Consider the following 18,854-nt stretch of genomic DNA (forward strand, 5'->3'; position numbering starts at 1 on the left):
AAATAGTGACAGTGTTGCTTGCAAATGTATGTAGTTGACTATAAATATATAAAAAATATAAAACATATTGTGTTGTTTTTTAGGACCAAAAGGTGGATCTGAGCATTCAAACTGAAGAGAGGTAACTACTTGCATCATAAATAAAGGATAAATGCATGGGAAGCAAGTGTAATGAATGTGCTTTTCACTAAAAGGACACATCCAGACCCTGCACCCCCACCCTGAAGGCAAATAATCCACTGAACCTTTAAATAATACACTTTGAACAGCACTTCCCAAAGACGAGGAAAGGACTCAGCACTCCCTTCAGGCAAAGCAAGAAAACAAATTCTGGTGCATTTAAAATAACACACACACATTTATTAATGCAAAGTTTAAAACGGTAGTCCAAATATATCAATAAATGCAGATTCCCAAAATATCAAATGACTCAAATGAACAATTAAAATAAAATGCAGTATGTACAGGTAGCAAAGAGTAGAAAATATATATAAAATGGTTAGGAACACCTCACCGATTGAATTTGCATCATCCTTGCTAACTCATGCTGGGGAAGCCCTTCAACAGCCCAGGAAGGAGTTCAATCAGGACTCAAATTTCGTCCCCCCCAAAGGCTCCCAGCTTAAATATCATTACTCAACGTGAGGTGAAGTTTCTAGAAAACCTCGCCCCCTTCACATGATAAAGAACCAAGCTGGTCGTGCCAGTTTGCCTCTAGGCCACGACGGAGCCTTGCCAAGCTCCCGTATTTTGACTCTGAGTCAGAGTTTCACATTCTACAGATAATATCCAGTTCACTCTGGTCAGTGAGGAGCAAAAAACAAGTGAAGAGCAGAAACCTGCCCTCCCCACTTTGCAACTACATGCGAGCAGCAAGACAAAGGCAAAAAACTAGATGACATGAGGCCATGTCAAAGCCAATAGTAAGAACTCATCATTAAGCAATGCAAAGTCAGAAAATAAGATGACATGAGGCCTTGTCAAAGCAAATAGTAAGAACTCATCAATGTACAACACCGAGCACATGTGTGCACCACCGCTCACAACACTTCACTTTGAAACCAAAGAGTACATTCCACACCTCTCTCTCCCTCTCACGCTTTCAAATGCAGATCCCACACCTTCTATTCTGGGCAAGACTAGTCTACTCAATGACAGCTCCCACTGAAGACAGTAAGATTACAAGAAAGAAGAGAAGCAGGCATTTGCAGGGCCGTCTCATATATCCAGGCTAGGGTAAAATAACACACTAAAGTCAATTAAAATGGTGGTAGTTGAAGGTCATCATAGGGTGCCAAACCACAAGAGTGCCTCTTTCACTACATTCCACCCCATGACCTTTCAATATATCAAAAAAACGAACCTCTTAATTAAAGAGCACATCTATGTTCGGAAAACACTGAAATCATGACAGCATGTGAAATTCACTTCAAAGTATGTCTTAACTGAAAAACACAACTACCATTGAAGAATTAAATTTCTTAACTGAAAAACACAACTATGTTTGAAGCACTGCATTTAACTGAAAAACACAACTATGATTGAAGATCTGCATTTCTTAACTGAAAGCACAAATATAAAACTGTGAAATCATAAAGGCATGTAATAATCACTTCAAAGCAAGTCTTAACTGAAAGCCATGACTGCAAGACTGCATTTTATAACTGAAAAAACACAACCATGAGTAAAGAACTACATTTCCTAAATACATATTGAAGCAGTAACTCTTGCTGAACTGAAAGCACAAGTATAATACTGTGAAATCATAAATGCATGTAATAATCAATTCAAAGCATCTAAAAACAACTCAAGCATATCTAGATATTCAGCAAGAATAACACAAAATAAATTAATCAAGCTTTTGAACTCAGTAAAACTCCTAATGTCTCAAATGGCTAATACAGGAACTTCTACTGTTGTAGCAGTCAAACTTATATCTTTTGTGCCCAAAAATAAAAAGCAACATCAACATTTTTTTCTTTTTTTTGTCTCTAACACAGAAAACATTTTTTTCAAACGCAGAACATTTGTGTTGTTATTTTTCTTTTAAACAAACAGTTCTTCTGTGTGAAAGACACACAGCCTTCCCTCATTTTGTTTTAACTTTATGTTTATAAAACAGTTGCAATTGCAGCACATTTTTGTTGTTCTGTTTTCTCTTTAAACACACAGTCCTTCTGTGTGAAAGGCACACAGCCTTCTTGCATTTATCTTCATCTCCACTAAATCAGCTTATTGGTTTGGGCAAAGTAGGTCCATCTGGTACGTTCAGCCACAGGATGCCAGCTTGCATAGTCCGGTGATCATTCCAGGCTTCAGGAGGGGAGGAAGGTGGGGGAAGGGGAGGGGTCTCACCAATACGGGGACACGGGCATCACGCACACCAATACGTCTCAGTATGATGACATGGAAAAGAAACAAGCATCACACTAGTGTGAGTGGTGAATTAAAATAGGTTTAGTACTGCCCTAAGGGAACACATTTTATTCATGGGGTGTGTTAACCTAATTAAAATCTGTGAGCCCTGTTTGGAATAACAGTGATCCCACCGGGTAGACCTTGTTATTCCAAACAGGGCTCACACATTTTAATTAGGTTAGCACACCCCATGAATAAAATGTGTTCCCTTAAGGCAGTACCAAACCTATTTTAATTCACCACTCACACTACCTTGATCACTCACCTTCACGCACCAAACGGCTGTCTCTAAAAGATTTCCGACAAAGAGCCCATTCGCGGGAGCCCGCCCAGCATTGCAGCGCCGGCACCGACGAGGACCACAGCCCAATGATGAAGCATGACACCCTTCTGGGTGTGTGAGGGCAATCTATAAGAGACCTGTTCTTTTCCCCCCACTGTTAGGAACTGCACATACTTTTTTTGATCTAATTTGTGTTTATTCACAATATATTGTTCTATTGTTGATTATCTTGCATTACTGCATGGATTTTGTAGGTACACCGGAGAAAGTGCTTTAGCTGACTGATAATAAATGTAAAATAACTAATCAGCTACATGAAACATAACTGAGATAAATAAAACAAACATAATCATAACTGGAGTATATCTTAAAACATGGCAGATACCATTTTCAAGACATAATTCTGAATTGCAATGTGATACTGTAAAGGAGTTACTTTATTGCTGATCTTAAGACCAAAGGACTTCCATGCTTGGCAGAACATTTGTGTGACTTACTACAGATTAGGTCTGTAGGTGATTGAAAAGCTGCTTCAATAGCCAGCCAGATCACTGCAACCTTGAATGGGCCCTATTTCGATCTCCATCAGAAATGAGTTTCATTACCCTGCAGCTTGGTGGGCATGGCAACATTCCCTGTTCTTCTACTTCAGGGCCGTACTAGCAACTATACGCATGTTTTGTGAGGAGGATCTCTAGTTGTAGGCATGAAACTGAACTTTAGCATATCTTTAGCATATCTGGGCAAATAGAAATCAGAGGGATAGTTGTAAACAGTTGTAAAGTAGCATCTCAGCTGATCCTGAAGTTATTTTTTGATTGGGAAGCGATTACAAAGACTTCCAAGTCATAGCAAGTGTGCCTTCTGTTCAGACTATAGTAAACTTGCTTGGCTACCAAAATAAAGGCAGCTAAGACAGTCCAGTCATAATTTTATTGATACACTCTTAACCATGTTGCTGGTTATTTGTGATAGACATGGCAAAATCCTCCTTAGCGTGAACATTTTAAAAACATTCCTGTCATGTTGACATTTACAAGATCTTGAGGGGCCCCTAAGGTTTAAGGGCTGTCATGGTTCCTCATGAAAAGGAAGTTCAGAATCCCAGAAATTATCAATGTAGATCCACTCTAAAAGAACTATCAATTGTTAGTGATGAAAATGACCAGCTATGAGAATCACATAGATGGAACTCCTTAAGAAGGGGCTCGAAAAGCAGCATAAATATTTTTTTAAAGAAACCAATCCTTGAAAGATTTCCTATCTCATCACTATTTCCATGGATAGAGATGTTCAGATTGTTGCCTTATGTCATTGTTTATTGAAACAGAAAGTCAGCATGGTGGAAGGTATGGGGTGTAAGGGAGTGGGCGGTGTCATTGTCGGTAACTAATCTAGCCAGGGGAAATTTGGTGGGTTGATGATTTTCATAGGGAGCCTAAAACAAGTCTGAGCAATGGGCTCCAGGTGGATGAAGTAGACAGGAGGCATGGGAGAACCTACATTTGAAGTCTTTGCTCATTGGTAAGTTTGATGAGAGAAAATACAATTTAAATGACAGTCTTGGGCCTGTTTGTAGAAATTCCTTTCTCTTCCCAAAGTAAACATTGCATTCGAATTTGAGATTGTAATGCTGTATTTTACAGCTGCATGCAGAGATATGTACATTAACCGTTCTTACCTTACCCTACTTTTACACACAAATACTACTGCATTACTTGGTAGCTTTTTTGTAGTCATTTGACCTCCGAAACAGTAGGCTGATGTGAAATACAAAGAGGGACATGTACAATGTACCTGTCTCACATACTTTTTTGGTAGTGTAGCACTTTTGTTGTTTTGGGGAGGGTTGCAGAGGAACTGATATAAAAAGATGTTGAGCAAATACCTCTTTATTGGGGTTGAAGTGCAGGCTTTTGCTTTTAGTAATTTTTGAACCATCTGTTGTAAATGTGATTCCATAATCATAAGTTAATATCGCAGAAACCACACAAAGAAGGTGGCACGTCTAAGTATAAGATATAGGTTACCTCTTGTAGGAAATGTTTCTCTAGAAATGTGTAATAGGCCATCGCTGAGACCTTGTCAAGCACTAATGCTCATATACATCTTTGAAAGGGGAAGTTCCATTAAATCCTGTGGCCTGGTAACGTAGGTATTCTAAAGGGCTACTCTCATTTTGGTGTGCACTGCTTACTGACCAATCTGGTGCAATCAATGGTTTAAGGAGGACCGTGTACTCATCTCCTGAATTCAGAGATTGAAGAGATGGAAAGGTGTGCTTTGTCTGTTGTCACTGGGCAGAGCTCACAACCACATCTCCACCATGCAAGTAACCCTGCTGCAATTGTCAGAAAGTTCTTGCAAGCAACTCAACCAGATTGTAAATTTTAAAACACAGATGGCACTCAGACACAGGTGATAGTCAAGATCTCGCAGCAAAAGTGGATGCACTCTTCAGTCCTATTTGTCGCTCAGGAGATCCATGGCTGGAGTTTGGCCTGAGGAGTCTAATGACTTGTTATATTAAACTTTAAACTGGGAACTTGGTATTTCAGTACACCATGGTAACAATAGTTTCTTATAACTTACAGCTTCAGGCATAGTCTTAACTTTCATGAGTTCAGATCTCCATTCATCCTGACTTGCATCAGTTCCACGTTCATTTAACTCCCAATATTTCCCATTTCTGAATTGATGAATTGCATGGTTTCAGAGAGCAATATGTTTCAGTAGGCAGGCTGCTTGCTGAGCATAATTGTTTTACATATGCTCTTATTTCTGTATGTTTTAAACAGTGTGATGGTAGCAAATTACAGTTTCTAGTTTCATAGTTCATACTTATTTATTAAACCTGCATTACTCCTGGGGCTAGAGGTAGCTTTAAAACCCCCATTATAATATAGCTCTTATCAATGAATCAATCAAATTTTATTTTGCTTCTTCCACAAAAACCATACAAGCAAACTCATCGAATACAAATAAAAAACATTCTCAGATAAAACATGTGCCAATTAAATTAAAATAGTAACCGAGACTGTGTATAGAAAACAGGATACAGAGAATTCAGTCTCACACAAGCAAAACCAGATAAGGAAAAATAGCTGAATTAAAAACAACTAAACTCATAAATAATTAGTGGACTAGTAAAATGTGCAAAACGTGATAAAGTGAATCGTGCCATAGATGGTGTTTTAAAATCCCATTATGATTTTGCTCTTATCAAAACACATCTATGTCAATATCTACATCTGTAGTCTTCAGGTGGTGTCCCCACTTCCCTGTCCCTTCTAACCTGTGTTTTTAAGTGTAATGGTTCATCATTCTCAAGAGTATAACCAATTTGTGTGAAATGTGAATTGAGCAATACAACAAGAGCTGTTTTATGTGATTGGATGAGCAGCCAAAGAATACATTTGACCACATTTTGTATTGAAGTAATAACCCCTTCATAGGCCCCTGCATGCTCTCATCTTAATTTTATAGTCTGACACATCCTTTTGACCATTTATTCTGTATTAAGATTTAATGGAGGTGTAGCTCTTATATATTACCCATTGTGTGTCTGAACACAGTCATGAAGACCTTGATGTCCGACTCGGCTTTGCCCTGTCCAATGGGGAGAAGCAATATCTGAAGAAGAGGAAACCAATTGTTGCCCAGTCCCTGAAGGAGGCGCTCAAGTTGGAAAATAATCCTAGCAAAGACGAGGTATGGAGCTCCCCACCCCATTAAGACTTCTTGAAAAGCATCCAGGGGGATTTTCCTTTTTGACCATCAACTACACTTGGGTTTGTTCTTCGATACTTGAGGAGGTTCGATTTTTGCATGATCATCATTATGAAAAAATACGACTGGGCATTGAAAATAACACTTGAGTGCCATTTGCGTACTTTGTTTGACAGCGCAGTTGAAGTTTTATTTACAATTTTATAAATGTGTTAATTTAAAGTTGCATGTCTTTATTACTTTGCCTTACAATGAAAGATGGAGAAACTGTTCCCAACATTAGATCCTGCATCCCTCTAATATTAAATCCAATTTAGTGTTTCTAATTATAAAGCTTAGGTTTTGGTCTCTGGATTAGTGTATCTGAAAATCGATCCACTGATAGCACTTCGGATTTAAGTCATCAGAAGGACACTGCCAGTTTTACATGAGTCATTTAGTGCAACTTTTGTTTATCAGCTGGTCATTTAGTGTTGATGTTTTGGGATTGTATTGGTATCAGGGCAATTCCATGTTATCCAGAAATGTTCGTGCAAAATCGCATCAGCGCTGCAGCAATCCCTTGTAATTTGGCTCTATTGGTACTGCAGAAACTGATGACATACTTTTTTGTTCCCTTTTCAGTGGCGGTTTTGTGATCTTGAGGTCAAAGATAATACCTAACCCTCCACAAACACTAACACCATGGCCAGACTGGCCTTAGTGGGCCCTGGGAATTTCCCCGGAGGGCCATAATGGTGGGGGGCGGTTTTAGACCGGAATGGCCCGTTTTTTAGGTTTCGCCTGGCCGTAGCACTGCGAAGCAGTGCTCCGCCCAGGCGAAATCTTATGATCCTACAGTATGGGGCTTTGTCCCGCCTCTGTCTTCCATTGTCTAGCTCCATAAATGGAGGCTAGCCATTGGAAGAGATTGGCTGTCAATCACTATTTCCCCGTCGGAACGCGATTCGGGGGCGTTTCCGTGTCTTTTTTTAAGTCCCGCCCTCTCCTCTTCCCATTGGCTGGAATTTTACCTTCCAGCCAATGGGAAGGGGAGAGCACGAAAAACACGCCCACAAGGAGTTATTGTGCCGTTGTTGTGGCTTCTTTATCCCCCTCCCTCCCGTTGTCCGTGCCTTCGCCGTTGTGGGGCAGAATCGAGTGCTTGTTATTTATTGGCAGCCCTTGGCGCTGCTATCACCATAGCCGCACAGCCGGTGTGCAGGAATCCCCAGCTGTGAGTTTCCTCGCCGTGTTTGCAAGGACCGGGCATGCCCCTCCGTGATATCAAGGGTGTCCCCATGATGATATCACTAAAGGGGCGGGCCCGGACCCTGCAAACACTGAGAGGAAGCTCACAGCGGCCATGACGCTGCCATCAAGCACACGTGGGGCACAAGGAAGAACCGTCAAGATCCCCAGGGTGAATGCTAGTTTTTATTGGCAGCCCTTGGGGCTGCTATCACCATAGCCGCACAGCCGGTGTGCAGGAATCCCCAGCTGTGAGTTTCCTCTCCATGTTTGCAAGGACCGGGCATGCCCCTCCGTGATATCAAGGGTGCCCCCATGATGATATCACGAAAGGGGCGGGTCCGGACTCTGCCATCAAGCACACGTGGGGCATAAGGAAGAACCGCCAAGATCCCCAACCCATAGAGCATCGCAACCAGTAAGCAACCGCTATGTGGCTTCTATTTTTAAAAACGGGCCCTCACGCCCCACACTGTCCCCAAGCCCGCAGGAGCCCCTAGAGTCCGGCACTTGGGAAACGGGATCTGGGGGACTTTTATTTATTGCAACAGGGGCTTCGCGCCCCATGCCTCAACTCGGGCCGATCCCGCACCTCAGCCCCTGACAATCCCCAGAGCCCCGTCATGGTCAGGAGGGCTCTGGGGTGACCACCACATGTTTGGGCTGTAGACCCCCCACCGCCACACTGAGCGACGCAGTCTTTTTTTTATAAAAACAGAGGCCGCAGCCCCCATCTCACCACTGCCGTACGAGCCCCCAGAGTCCTTCATTTGGGGCCGCGGACTCTGGGGGCCTAATTTATTTCATCAGAGGCCTCAGCCCCAGTGCCGCCCCTATGCCTGAGCACCTCACATAGCAGCAGAACCTGTACGGATCTCATAGGGCTCTGGTGCTGCCCCCAGTTTGTTTGCGACCACACCGGGACCGCCAACACTCAATCAACAGTACCCGGGAGCAACGCATGGCTGAGCTTACTCTGGGGGTGGAATATTCCTCCCGTCCCGATGGTGCCCCTTGGCTAGGACCTCACACCCGCCACACCCCAGAGTACAGCAGCCTGCAGCGTGCTCTGTGGGTCTTATTGTAAGCTTTTTATCTTGTTTTTAACTCCCAGGATATTTCGTGTACGTTTTCAGTATACATGAGGTAGAACAGTTATAGTTGTGTTCTGTTTGCGTATGTGCATTCTCATCTTCGGTGGAATTGTGGCCATGACTGTTTAATTAAGGGAAAGGAAGGAACGCTAGACCTTTGCTCTGGCAAGGTTTCTTCTGCATAGCCTTTCATTCCCATTCCAGTCTAGTTGTCGATGAATTGTGCTTGAATCCCGTGTTTGCAGTCCAGGTTGACGTGGCGCTGCTGACCAAAGCCTCATGGTTTCTTGTCCCGCTCTCCATGCACATGGGAAGTCTGGGAGCTGTACCTTCGTCGGAGAGCTGCAGCGAATGAAAGTCCAGCCATGCGACTGTGGGAGTTGTGGTTTAATGTTTGACAAGTCTCCGGCTGCACACAGCACTGCTCCTGGGTGACACTTAACGGGGTGGTAGGTAGCAGTTTCTTTGCGGTATCTTCTAAGCACGGGGTGCAAACCACAATTCCCCAAATTATCTGCACTGCCTTATTACCTACATCGATTGCTTGTTTTGAAAACTGTCATTTTAAAATCATCAGTTTATCGAACGGAAGTGTTGCCTTCAATTTGTTTAAGACATTTTGTGATGAATTGTATTGAACCTTGTGCTAACTAGTAATGCAGAGATCCGGAGACGCTCGGGACCTTACTGAAGGAGGACTTTGCGTGTGGTTAGTAAATGGAGAGTCTAGTCTTGTGTCTGTCTGTGCTGTCATCGATTATTTATGTGTAGATGGTGTGCTATGAAATGGAGAGTGCTGCGGGAGATTAGCCCAGCTGTAACAGTGTCTTTTAATCAAATAAGGACGCATGAAGAGGCATGCACTGCAGCACGATCCATTTAAATATATATATCTACCAGATACAGAATGCATGCACTGCACTTTTTTAATTCCTTGGTGCAACGTCTTGTAAAATGTAGACTTGTTTTAAAATAGCTTGCTATACGTCAATTCATTTACTCCTCTTTACAACATTTTGCTAATTTGTTTTGATAAGTGTAGAGGTGTTCAAATATAGAAAGAATGTGTACCTTGGCGTGTATACATATTTCGCTTTCAGGCTTGCCAAAAATTGAAATATTTTGGTACCATGACCCTTTCAACTAACATTTCGATGAAAAAAAAATGGCTGTTTCACTATTGTTATTTAACGTAGTGCTTAGGAAAGGCAGTACAAGGGTGCTTTTTAAATTGTGAAGCTCTGTCTTTTGACATTGATGACCTATAAATAATTGTACACCCATCTTTAAAGTGGAACTATTTAAACTCCTTTACTAACCTATTGTTTCAAACGTAAACCGAGACTGTCTGCGGTCTAGCCTGCAAATTTAATTACAAATACAGGCATACATGTTGCAGAGCAGTGCAGGTATCTTTCCTTGGTTACGGTTCGTAGTTATGTTTATTATCTACCACCCTTTGGTAATTTTGTTCTCACCCCTCCTTCAAGAAAACTGTTTTAGGGTGTCGTTGGCAATGGGCTTTTTGGGTATCTATAAATGCGACAAGTAAGATCTCAGTTTTTGTCTTGGATTCTTGGCACATTGTGTGATTCCCGTCAATTAATAGTGGTGCCATCAGCAGTTTTATTGCCTATTGAAGGGAGAATGCGGAGAGCGCTTAGAAACCAGCTTCGCTCGGAGTTTGTGAGCTACGTACTGCTGTTAAACGTTGCTTAGTATGAAATTAATGTGAAAATGTTTGCGCATAACGGTGATGCACCTGAACCAATCGTGTGCGTTTTTCTCCACCCCCCCCCACCATTATTCGGTACGTTAAATTGCGGGATATTTTTCCCTGAAGCCTTTTGCTGATGACAATTACCTCCTCTGAGGGACAGCTGGCAAAGAGCTTCCAATATTTCAGTCATTTAAATAAAGTGGGTGATTGAGTAAACTCATGCTCCTGATTTACATGTGATCTGCACTTACACCTTCGAATTCAGGTAAGGCCAACTCGGCCTGTCATCCTTCCGATGGCATTATGCCGTAGTAACTCCTGCTGTCTGATACGCTTATACGCGAGAAACTGTTGCGTTAAGGGGACAAGTTATCAGTGACCTTTAGTTAATATAAAAGGAAATACTTTATTTAAGTAGCATTGGGCTTCAGGGGTTCACTGACTCTGTGTGTGTGGCTCATTGTGTGTGTGTGGGGGGGGTGCAAATCCAATAGGTCTCGCATTTGTGAGAGATTAAGCTATTGACATTGTAAATGGCAATGCCATTTATTTATCTTCTTTCAAAACCAACACATAAATAAAAATGTTGTCATTTACAATGCCAATAGCTCTAACTTTGGCAAAGGCGAGACCGTTGCATTGTAAATGCTTGTTTGTTACTGGGGGCCAGTTTTTCAGCAGTGCTGCAAAATCGACCCCTTGTAAGAATAGCGCATCAGCAGTGTTCCCGCCAGCCCCTCCCCCCAGAGTACTATAAATCAGCAGATAATCTGACAGGCAAAAACTGCAGCGACTGCCACCAATATTGTCCTTGAGTTCGGATAAATTCTCCGAAAAATGTGCCAGAAAGTTTATGCTAAGTAAGGGAATTTTGCACCATTATTTGTAAAAGAATGGTAAAAATACTTTACACTTACATCCAATAAATCCTCCATAGATTTCTTGGACCTCACCATCTTCCATCAAGATGGAGTGCTCCTGACTCGTTTATTTAGAAAACCCACTGAGCGGAACACACTGTTAGATTATTCAAGTAATCATCCGAGAGCTCTTCGTGACTCACTCCCATTCTCCCAGTTTCTGAGAATTTGAAGGAATTGCTCCTGTAGGGAGGATTACTTCAAGGAAAGTGCCATCCTAGCAGATAAACTCAAAGTCAGGGGCTACCCCAGGAGAATTGTCAAAAACGCGCTTAAGAGAGCCTGGTACAGATCTAGGGAGACCCTGCTCACACCTACCCCAAAGAAAGCACAAGAGAGGTTGGCTTGCGTCACGACATTCTCGCCAGTATCAAACAAACTGAGAAAAATGGTACTTCACCACTGGCCAATCATTAATGCAGGCGCATTAGGAATTGAACGACCATTATTTGCTTTTAAAAAAAGCAAAAACCTGAAGGACCACTTAGTCCGAGCAGCACTTCCTAGTCCCACTCATTCTTCCACACTTGAAGCTGTATGGGGTCTGTCCCCCATTGTTGGACATGTGAAATGTGGTAATTGTAGTGTGTGTGACTTAACCATCGAGGGTAAGACCAGGGTATTCAACAATATCACTTTCAAAAGCTCTTCCCTCTCAAACTGTAACACGAGTAATGTTATTTATATGATCCAATGCCCATGCAACAAAATGTATGTGGGACAAACAACGCAGAAGGTTAAAACAAGGATTTGCCAGCATAAGAGCCGCATACGATGCCAAACCCCTAATGCCCCACTTGTGGAACATTTCACCAATGCCAAGCATAAGGAAGATGAGCTTCGATGGACCATACTGAAAGTACTGAAGCTGCCACCCAGAGGAGGAAATATGTCCCAACTTCTTAACAAAGAGGAACTGAAGTGTATAATACTATTGGACACAATACAGAATGGCCTAAATCGAACAGAGGATTGGGCTGGACTCCTTTAATACCTCCTCTAAAACCTCCTCTGCAAATCGTTTTCTAAACTCTTCTGCAAACAGTTTTGAAAAAACAAGTAATTGTTGGTTTACTGTTCTAACTTTACATCAACTATTGAGAGAATCATTGCCAATTTCGATGGTTTTTAGTAAGATATTATGACCAATAATAGAGTTACTTGTTCTCTATGTTTTTTACCTGTGTACTTTCACAACAACTGTAAGAACAATTGTAATTTGTATGTCACTGTTCGTCTAAATCACTAATTTCACTGGCCTTTCACCGATGATTAATGCATGCTGGTGAATCCGACCCCACTCCAATATGGCCGCGCCAGCCACCTGCAGCTTCACTTAACTCTCCCTCGACTTTTTATATCTACCGAGTAGCTCGGGCGCCTAATTCACTTCCGGACACTCGGTTTAGTCGGAATATCGCCATTAAGCGTGCCGACTTCTAACTGTTCGATCCTAGAGCATTATTGACACGATTGTGAAACGGAGGTAAGCTCGATAGCCACCGGGAATCTTACTCGATCCCTTTCCTTAATGTACTGTAACCTGATACAATCCCCATTTCTTTCCAGCGTGCGTATTAATTCCAGCCCACGCCACAAAATGGAACATTAATTTTTCCCCCAAACCAAGTGGAGTACCCTACAGCTATTTGCCTGAGGTCCCTACTCCCGGTCCACTGGAGTTTTGAGGTAAATATTAACTCCAATTGAAGCAATTCGTGCAGTATGACACACGCGTAGTAAAGTAATTAGACCTCCCGTGTTTGTAGGAAATCACCTCAACTCGGATAGCGCTCGTACCACTACCACCCCTGACTATCGAATTGGTACAGAAATTGACAGGTTTGCCCCCGTCTGCTTGTTTTTCACGGCACCGTGGCTGCTCTCACCAGCCTCCATTCACTTTTGTGCACAGTAACATCTCGGCATTGCAATAGGCACGTAAACCGGTTGGATGCTCTACGCGGAGTTTCCATTGATCTGCATGACCACGCACCACCTCACAGATCAACTGTATATAAGATACACCCACTACTAAAGTTTAGGCACTTGGCAGAACTGTCACCAGTACTTTAGTACGCCAGCATGTTATCGTCGATATATGTATACTTTCGGTAAGAGCCTTGTCCACCTTGGCACTTTAATCACACGTACCGCCTGTGCACTAGTCCACAAAAACTGGGACGGTAAACTATGAAATGAGAGTAAGAACTAGTGTGCATAATTAGCTTGTGGGCACCATGACATGTTGTAATAAGAAAAACATGTGGAATTCTGTTTATACTGTCTGACAGATGTGTCGCTTTTAACTAAGTATTTTTTTCTTTTTTCTTTTCTTTTCTGTTTATTTCTCTTATTTCCTAATCTGAACAGGCACTTTAATAGCAAAACAGGCAACTTAACACAAAGTCCTGATGATGATCCCAGTTCACTAGGAGCCAGGGATCGAAACGCCGTCGACATTTTTAGCAATTCTGTAATATTTTCCATTGTGTTTACCTTATTACAGTAATTGTTTGTCCGAACTTGCTTATGATTGATGTAAATGCAAGGGACAGTTGGCTCCCACGTCTTTCTTGCCTGATATTTCTTGTCTTTTTCTTTTTCTATTTTTCTATTTTTCACTCTTGAATCTCTTTTGAGTGACTTTTGGATAGGTACAGGCTTGTACCCTATCAGATATTGTATTGGACCCCTCTGGTGGTCTTCCTTATTCATGTATATACTTGAATAAAGTCCTTCAGGCCCGGCTGGGTACTGAAACTACTTGATATAGTACTGATTCTAGTCTATATTTGTCATTGCATGGTTCATTGTGTTTATCCTAAGGACCGTTGTTTTCTTAAAAAGATAGTTTGCCCATGGTCCCTAGGTATCTATTGGGTTCCCTTGTTACAATTGAAAAATCTTCATGGAATGGGCACAACTTCTGTTTCAGTTTACACAAGAGACAACACTAGATGACTCACCCACGGCCACACAATCCCAATCCCAAACTTCACCCCTGTCCCCCATAGCGCAAACAAATACAAACACATAGCCACTATGTAATTTGATGGGCCGACTGTATACAAGGGTCCCACCAAACAAGCACCTTGGTCCGCGATGGGGGCTCGGGCCCCTCTCTTCCCTTGCTACTGACACCACAGCTCCCTAATGGACAAACCAGGATCAACCACAGAATAGATGACTACCATGAAACAATCCGTAGACTCCCCGACCCCCACCCTTCCCCCCACTTCCCTCCTCAGTTAACTGTTCTACATTTTCCTTCAGACACCCACGTAGTCGGCTTACTTGCATTGGGAACACGATCATGGACCACATAAAAGGAGGTATATGGAGATAGAGCTGGGGATGAATATCAACCCACACCCCATGGAAACCCACATATGCAGGCACCAGACAACCTACCATTGTCCGTAATAGTTCACCTGAAGTGTAATTTCCATCTCATTTTGCTGTTTCTCACTCGCGATATACGTTATATGATGGGAAGGTTGTTCCATGATGCAATGATACCATTTGACTGCCTGCATACGCCCGTCTTCATGTATTAATACCGATGTGTAACGATGTACCATGAAAAGTAAAACTCCCAGTAAAGAAATGTAAACAGAAAAAATATATGTATACCTAGAAGGTAAAATATCATATGCAACAAGACTGAACTACAAGTTAAAATCAGTGAAAAAATGTTTTGAAGCCATTGCGTCATCAGTTGCGATATTATCTACAATAACCTCTGAGCACACATAAACAATTCCTGTATGTAACACAAACAAGTATCTGGCAAGTGTCTCTTATCTTGAAGAGTGAGATTTGTCTTTTCAATCTCACAAGGTCAATTTCGAGGTATTATACTGTACACGACGAAACACGTGTTGGCTGTTGTAATTAACTTTGGACATCTGGGGAGACACGAAGAAAAACAAAGAAATAAACGACAAAGACTAAACATTTGGAACTCTGATTATTGAAATTGACCTTGTGAGATTGAAAAGACAAATCGCACTCTTCAAGATAAGAGACACTTGCCAGATACTTGTTTGTGTTACATACAGGAATTGTTTATGTGTGCTCAGAGGTTATTGTAGATATTGTCGCTCCTGCATGGGAGTTAGTGATGTAGGATACGCATCATTTCTCTAGAGACACCATTGCATTATATTTCTAGAACTATTGGACCCTGATAATAATTGGGTTGTGCGCCCATTTTCTTGTTGGTATCCAAAATTTAGAAAAGTTGCAATATTATGTTTTGCGTTAATATTTAAGTTCTTTAATTCTAAAGATGTTTGGCATTGTAAGATCTTTATTATATTTATTAATTTACACATTTTCCAAAACAAGCAAGTTCTGTTATATCATTGGTGGTAAAGCATACTGCTAAGGCACTTCTGCAGGTTTTAATAGCATTTCTAAAAAATATTGGCTTGGTTAAAGTGATGCGTGCAAGTAGAAAATCAGGACAGCAGCAGAGTATATGTGCAATCGATTATTTTCCAAAATTGCAAAACCTGCAACTCTTATTGCCTGTTAGATATTTTCTACAGGGTGCTCGGTACTTAATGGGCAGAACCATAAACTTTGCACGGGGAATCTGGTTTCTACAGGTTCTACTCAATGTCTTTTTTAAATAGGGTTGCATTTGATTTGTTTCATATGATTTGCAAATTGATTCAAATTGTTCCATCTTTTGTATTTTAGTCAGGTCCACGTCAAACCGGTTTTCTTTAAATTACTTTCAAAGCCGCTTTTCAAATAATGCTCCACAACATACTCCACAACTACAGTTTGGTAATGCAATCAGACTGACAGTAATGCATTAAAAAAACGAATTCATTTCATTTGCTGGATGAGTAACTTGAACACACATGGGATAATTAAAGAAAAAGGAGGGCCTGTGGGCGTGGTCATAAATCTTTTGACAGCTGACATTAGCTGTCATCAAATCGCTCATCAACTACTCAACATCTTCCACTTAATCTTTATCCTTTCGGGGACGCCACAACCAGGCCTCGGAGGAACTACTCCTTTACTTTCTGAACATCACTGACATCAAGGAAACTCGGGTATCTCAGTCCAAAGCCTGCATCAAAGCTAAAACTCAACCTTGTGAACTTGCAACTTCACGCTCCACATCTCACTACATTTTGACTGTACTGAGCATACAGCCTGTCCAATCAACCTAATTCACAGTAGGCAACCTCATTGCAGTCAGGCACAGCCAACCAAGCAGCAATGATGCTGTTTCAAACACCATCTCAGAAACATCCTCTTAAATCCCTTAGATTCTGAATTGTAATTTTGAATCCCCTGCACAGATGTGCACAGCCAAACTGTGGCTCTGAACTACACACTGCGAGCCAGCGTGGACATCCGCGCACCCATGGCTACATCCTCATCTCAATAGTGTTTCCAGACACGCCTAGACAGCAGGCATGCTATTCACAGGCAAAAAACTGGAGGTGGCAGAGACGTGATCTTTCTTTACACTTTCAAATCCTGGAACGCTTCACTCCATACACAACCCTTAACCACATTACAATCAGCGTATTGTGCTGCCACTATCAATGCACTCAGAAATTGAGGCCACAAGCACTGCAGAGTCATCGGTCGTTGCAGCAAACCAGCACCTGACTTGCACGAAATGCTCTGTTCCCAAGTACAATACCGTCAATGGATTCTTCAAGAAACAAAAAGACGAATTCAGGAAACAAGCTGTCAATGCTCCACCTCTCATGAAGCACTCAAACCTCTGCTGAGCTTAGTCATCGACTCCTCATTCAAATCACTATCCTAGATTCCCTCTAGACTACTCAGATCCTTCTGCTGGTGAAGAAGGCCCCCCCCAGCCATAATGACCTTGCCAATCACATCCTGATAAGTCACCATCCATTTCTTAGAATGCTCATCAGAAAGGCACTCATTATCCAACTGTATTAGTAACAGCATCATTTTACATAATTATCTGCCAGGATTTAAGCTGCCCTGTAGTACATTGACCAATCATTGATAGTTGAACTCTCTACCTTGTAGTCTTCCTGTTTTTATGAATGAGCTTTAATAAACCTGTCCTGCAGTTATTCACCCCATACTCTATTAACTGACCCCAGCATGTCCTAATAAACACCTGCGGTCAGAAAGCCTCTCTCTTAACATACAGGGTAGGATGGTTCCCCTCTGTCACAAGATGTCTTCAGCATCTACAAGAAGCAAATTAACAGCATCAAAATCCACCATTGTTCTGACAACACACAGCTTGACTTGAGGATTTCAAACTGCAATTTTAATGATTGCCTGAAAAACTGCCTCTAGTGGACTAAGCCATCCACTGCAAGGATCTGTGTTTGACCTGATGGTCACGGGTGTGAATCCTTGTCCGTCCATTTAACCTGTTATCTATAAAAGGAGTATAACTGAGATGAATGACAGCATCGATCCGATATCTCCGAATAGCACCATGAGATCCCACGAGGAGAATATGTGCTCTATAAATAATATATTCGACCCGTGAAAAATGAATGCAATAATGGTATCAGATATAGATGAAGATACAAGAATGGTTCTAGACATTGGGCCTGTTTCAAAAAGGTGACTTACATTTTTGAGTCAGTTCGCACTTTGTAGTAAGTTTACTACTTTCGATATTCACAAACTCTGAGTGTAAACTTACTACAAAAATGTAAGGTACATGTCTCTACCCCCCAGAGTAAAGCAATTGGCTTCCTCTGGTGTGGTTGGTTGACATCTCTCCATAAACCCATCCCTCAACCCCTCTCCCTCCTCCCCAATCCCAACCCTTTAGTAGGAAATCTGCAACTTTTCACACCCACTCCCTCCTGTGTCCCTCCCACATTTACTATAAAAATTACTTACTTGTATGGAGACTCCTCAGTTGGGGGTGAGAATGACTCACACAAGTATAGCACAATTTACATTTTGTAGTACATTCATTTTGTAGTACTACAAAACGTACTACAAAGTGTAATTTGAGAATCAGATTCTGTGAATCAAGACAGATTCACAACCTTTGCACTGACAGTGGAAAATCACTCTGCATCTACATTGACAGCACACTAGTGCTCCAGAAACATGTAGCGAAGAAGAGACAAACAGCCCTACACCACCTCATTTCTACCCAGAATCAAGCCATCTCGCACAGCCTCTGGCCTTAGAGCCTCAGGTCAGTCATTGGTCTGCTGCCACATGGATGGCCCCAGCGGCCTCCTTGCTGGCATTTCAGATGCCCATCTGTCACAACTAAGTGCATTCTGCATGCGGTCTTCAGACTATCATAGAGGAGAGGAAGTACAATTAGGTCATTTCCATGCTACAAGAGTTGCACAGGCTCAAGGTACCTGCTTGTTTAACCTTCAAAACCTGTTACATTGTCTTCAAGGTAGTTGCACCCAACAGGTCAATAATTTGGTAGAAAAAATCCAAAGTTTGGGTAG

The 18,854-nt window shown here is 41.9% G+C and overlaps 1 protein-coding gene across 1 annotated transcript in view; it reads left to right on the forward strand.

The window, feature by feature from the left end:
• The window catches only part of PLA2G4F (phospholipase A2 group IVF), a 299,483-nt gene that overhangs the window by 166,318 nt on the left and 114,311 nt on the right, over positions 1-18,854 (forward strand). The window contains exons 10-11 of the mRNA XM_086937219.1: positions 84-121; positions 6,277-6,412. Of these exons, the coding sequence (XP_086793345.1) occupies positions 84-121; positions 6,277-6,412 (174 nt within the window). The remainder of the gene's footprint in view (positions 1-83; positions 122-6,276; positions 6,413-18,854) is intronic.

Source organism: Lissotriton vulgaris, chromosome 9, assembly GCF_964263255.1.
Source record: "Lissotriton vulgaris chromosome 9, aLisVul1.2, whole genome shotgun sequence".
In the NCBI taxonomy this organism is placed as follows: Eukaryota; Metazoa; Chordata; class Amphibia; order Caudata; family Salamandridae; genus Lissotriton; species Lissotriton vulgaris.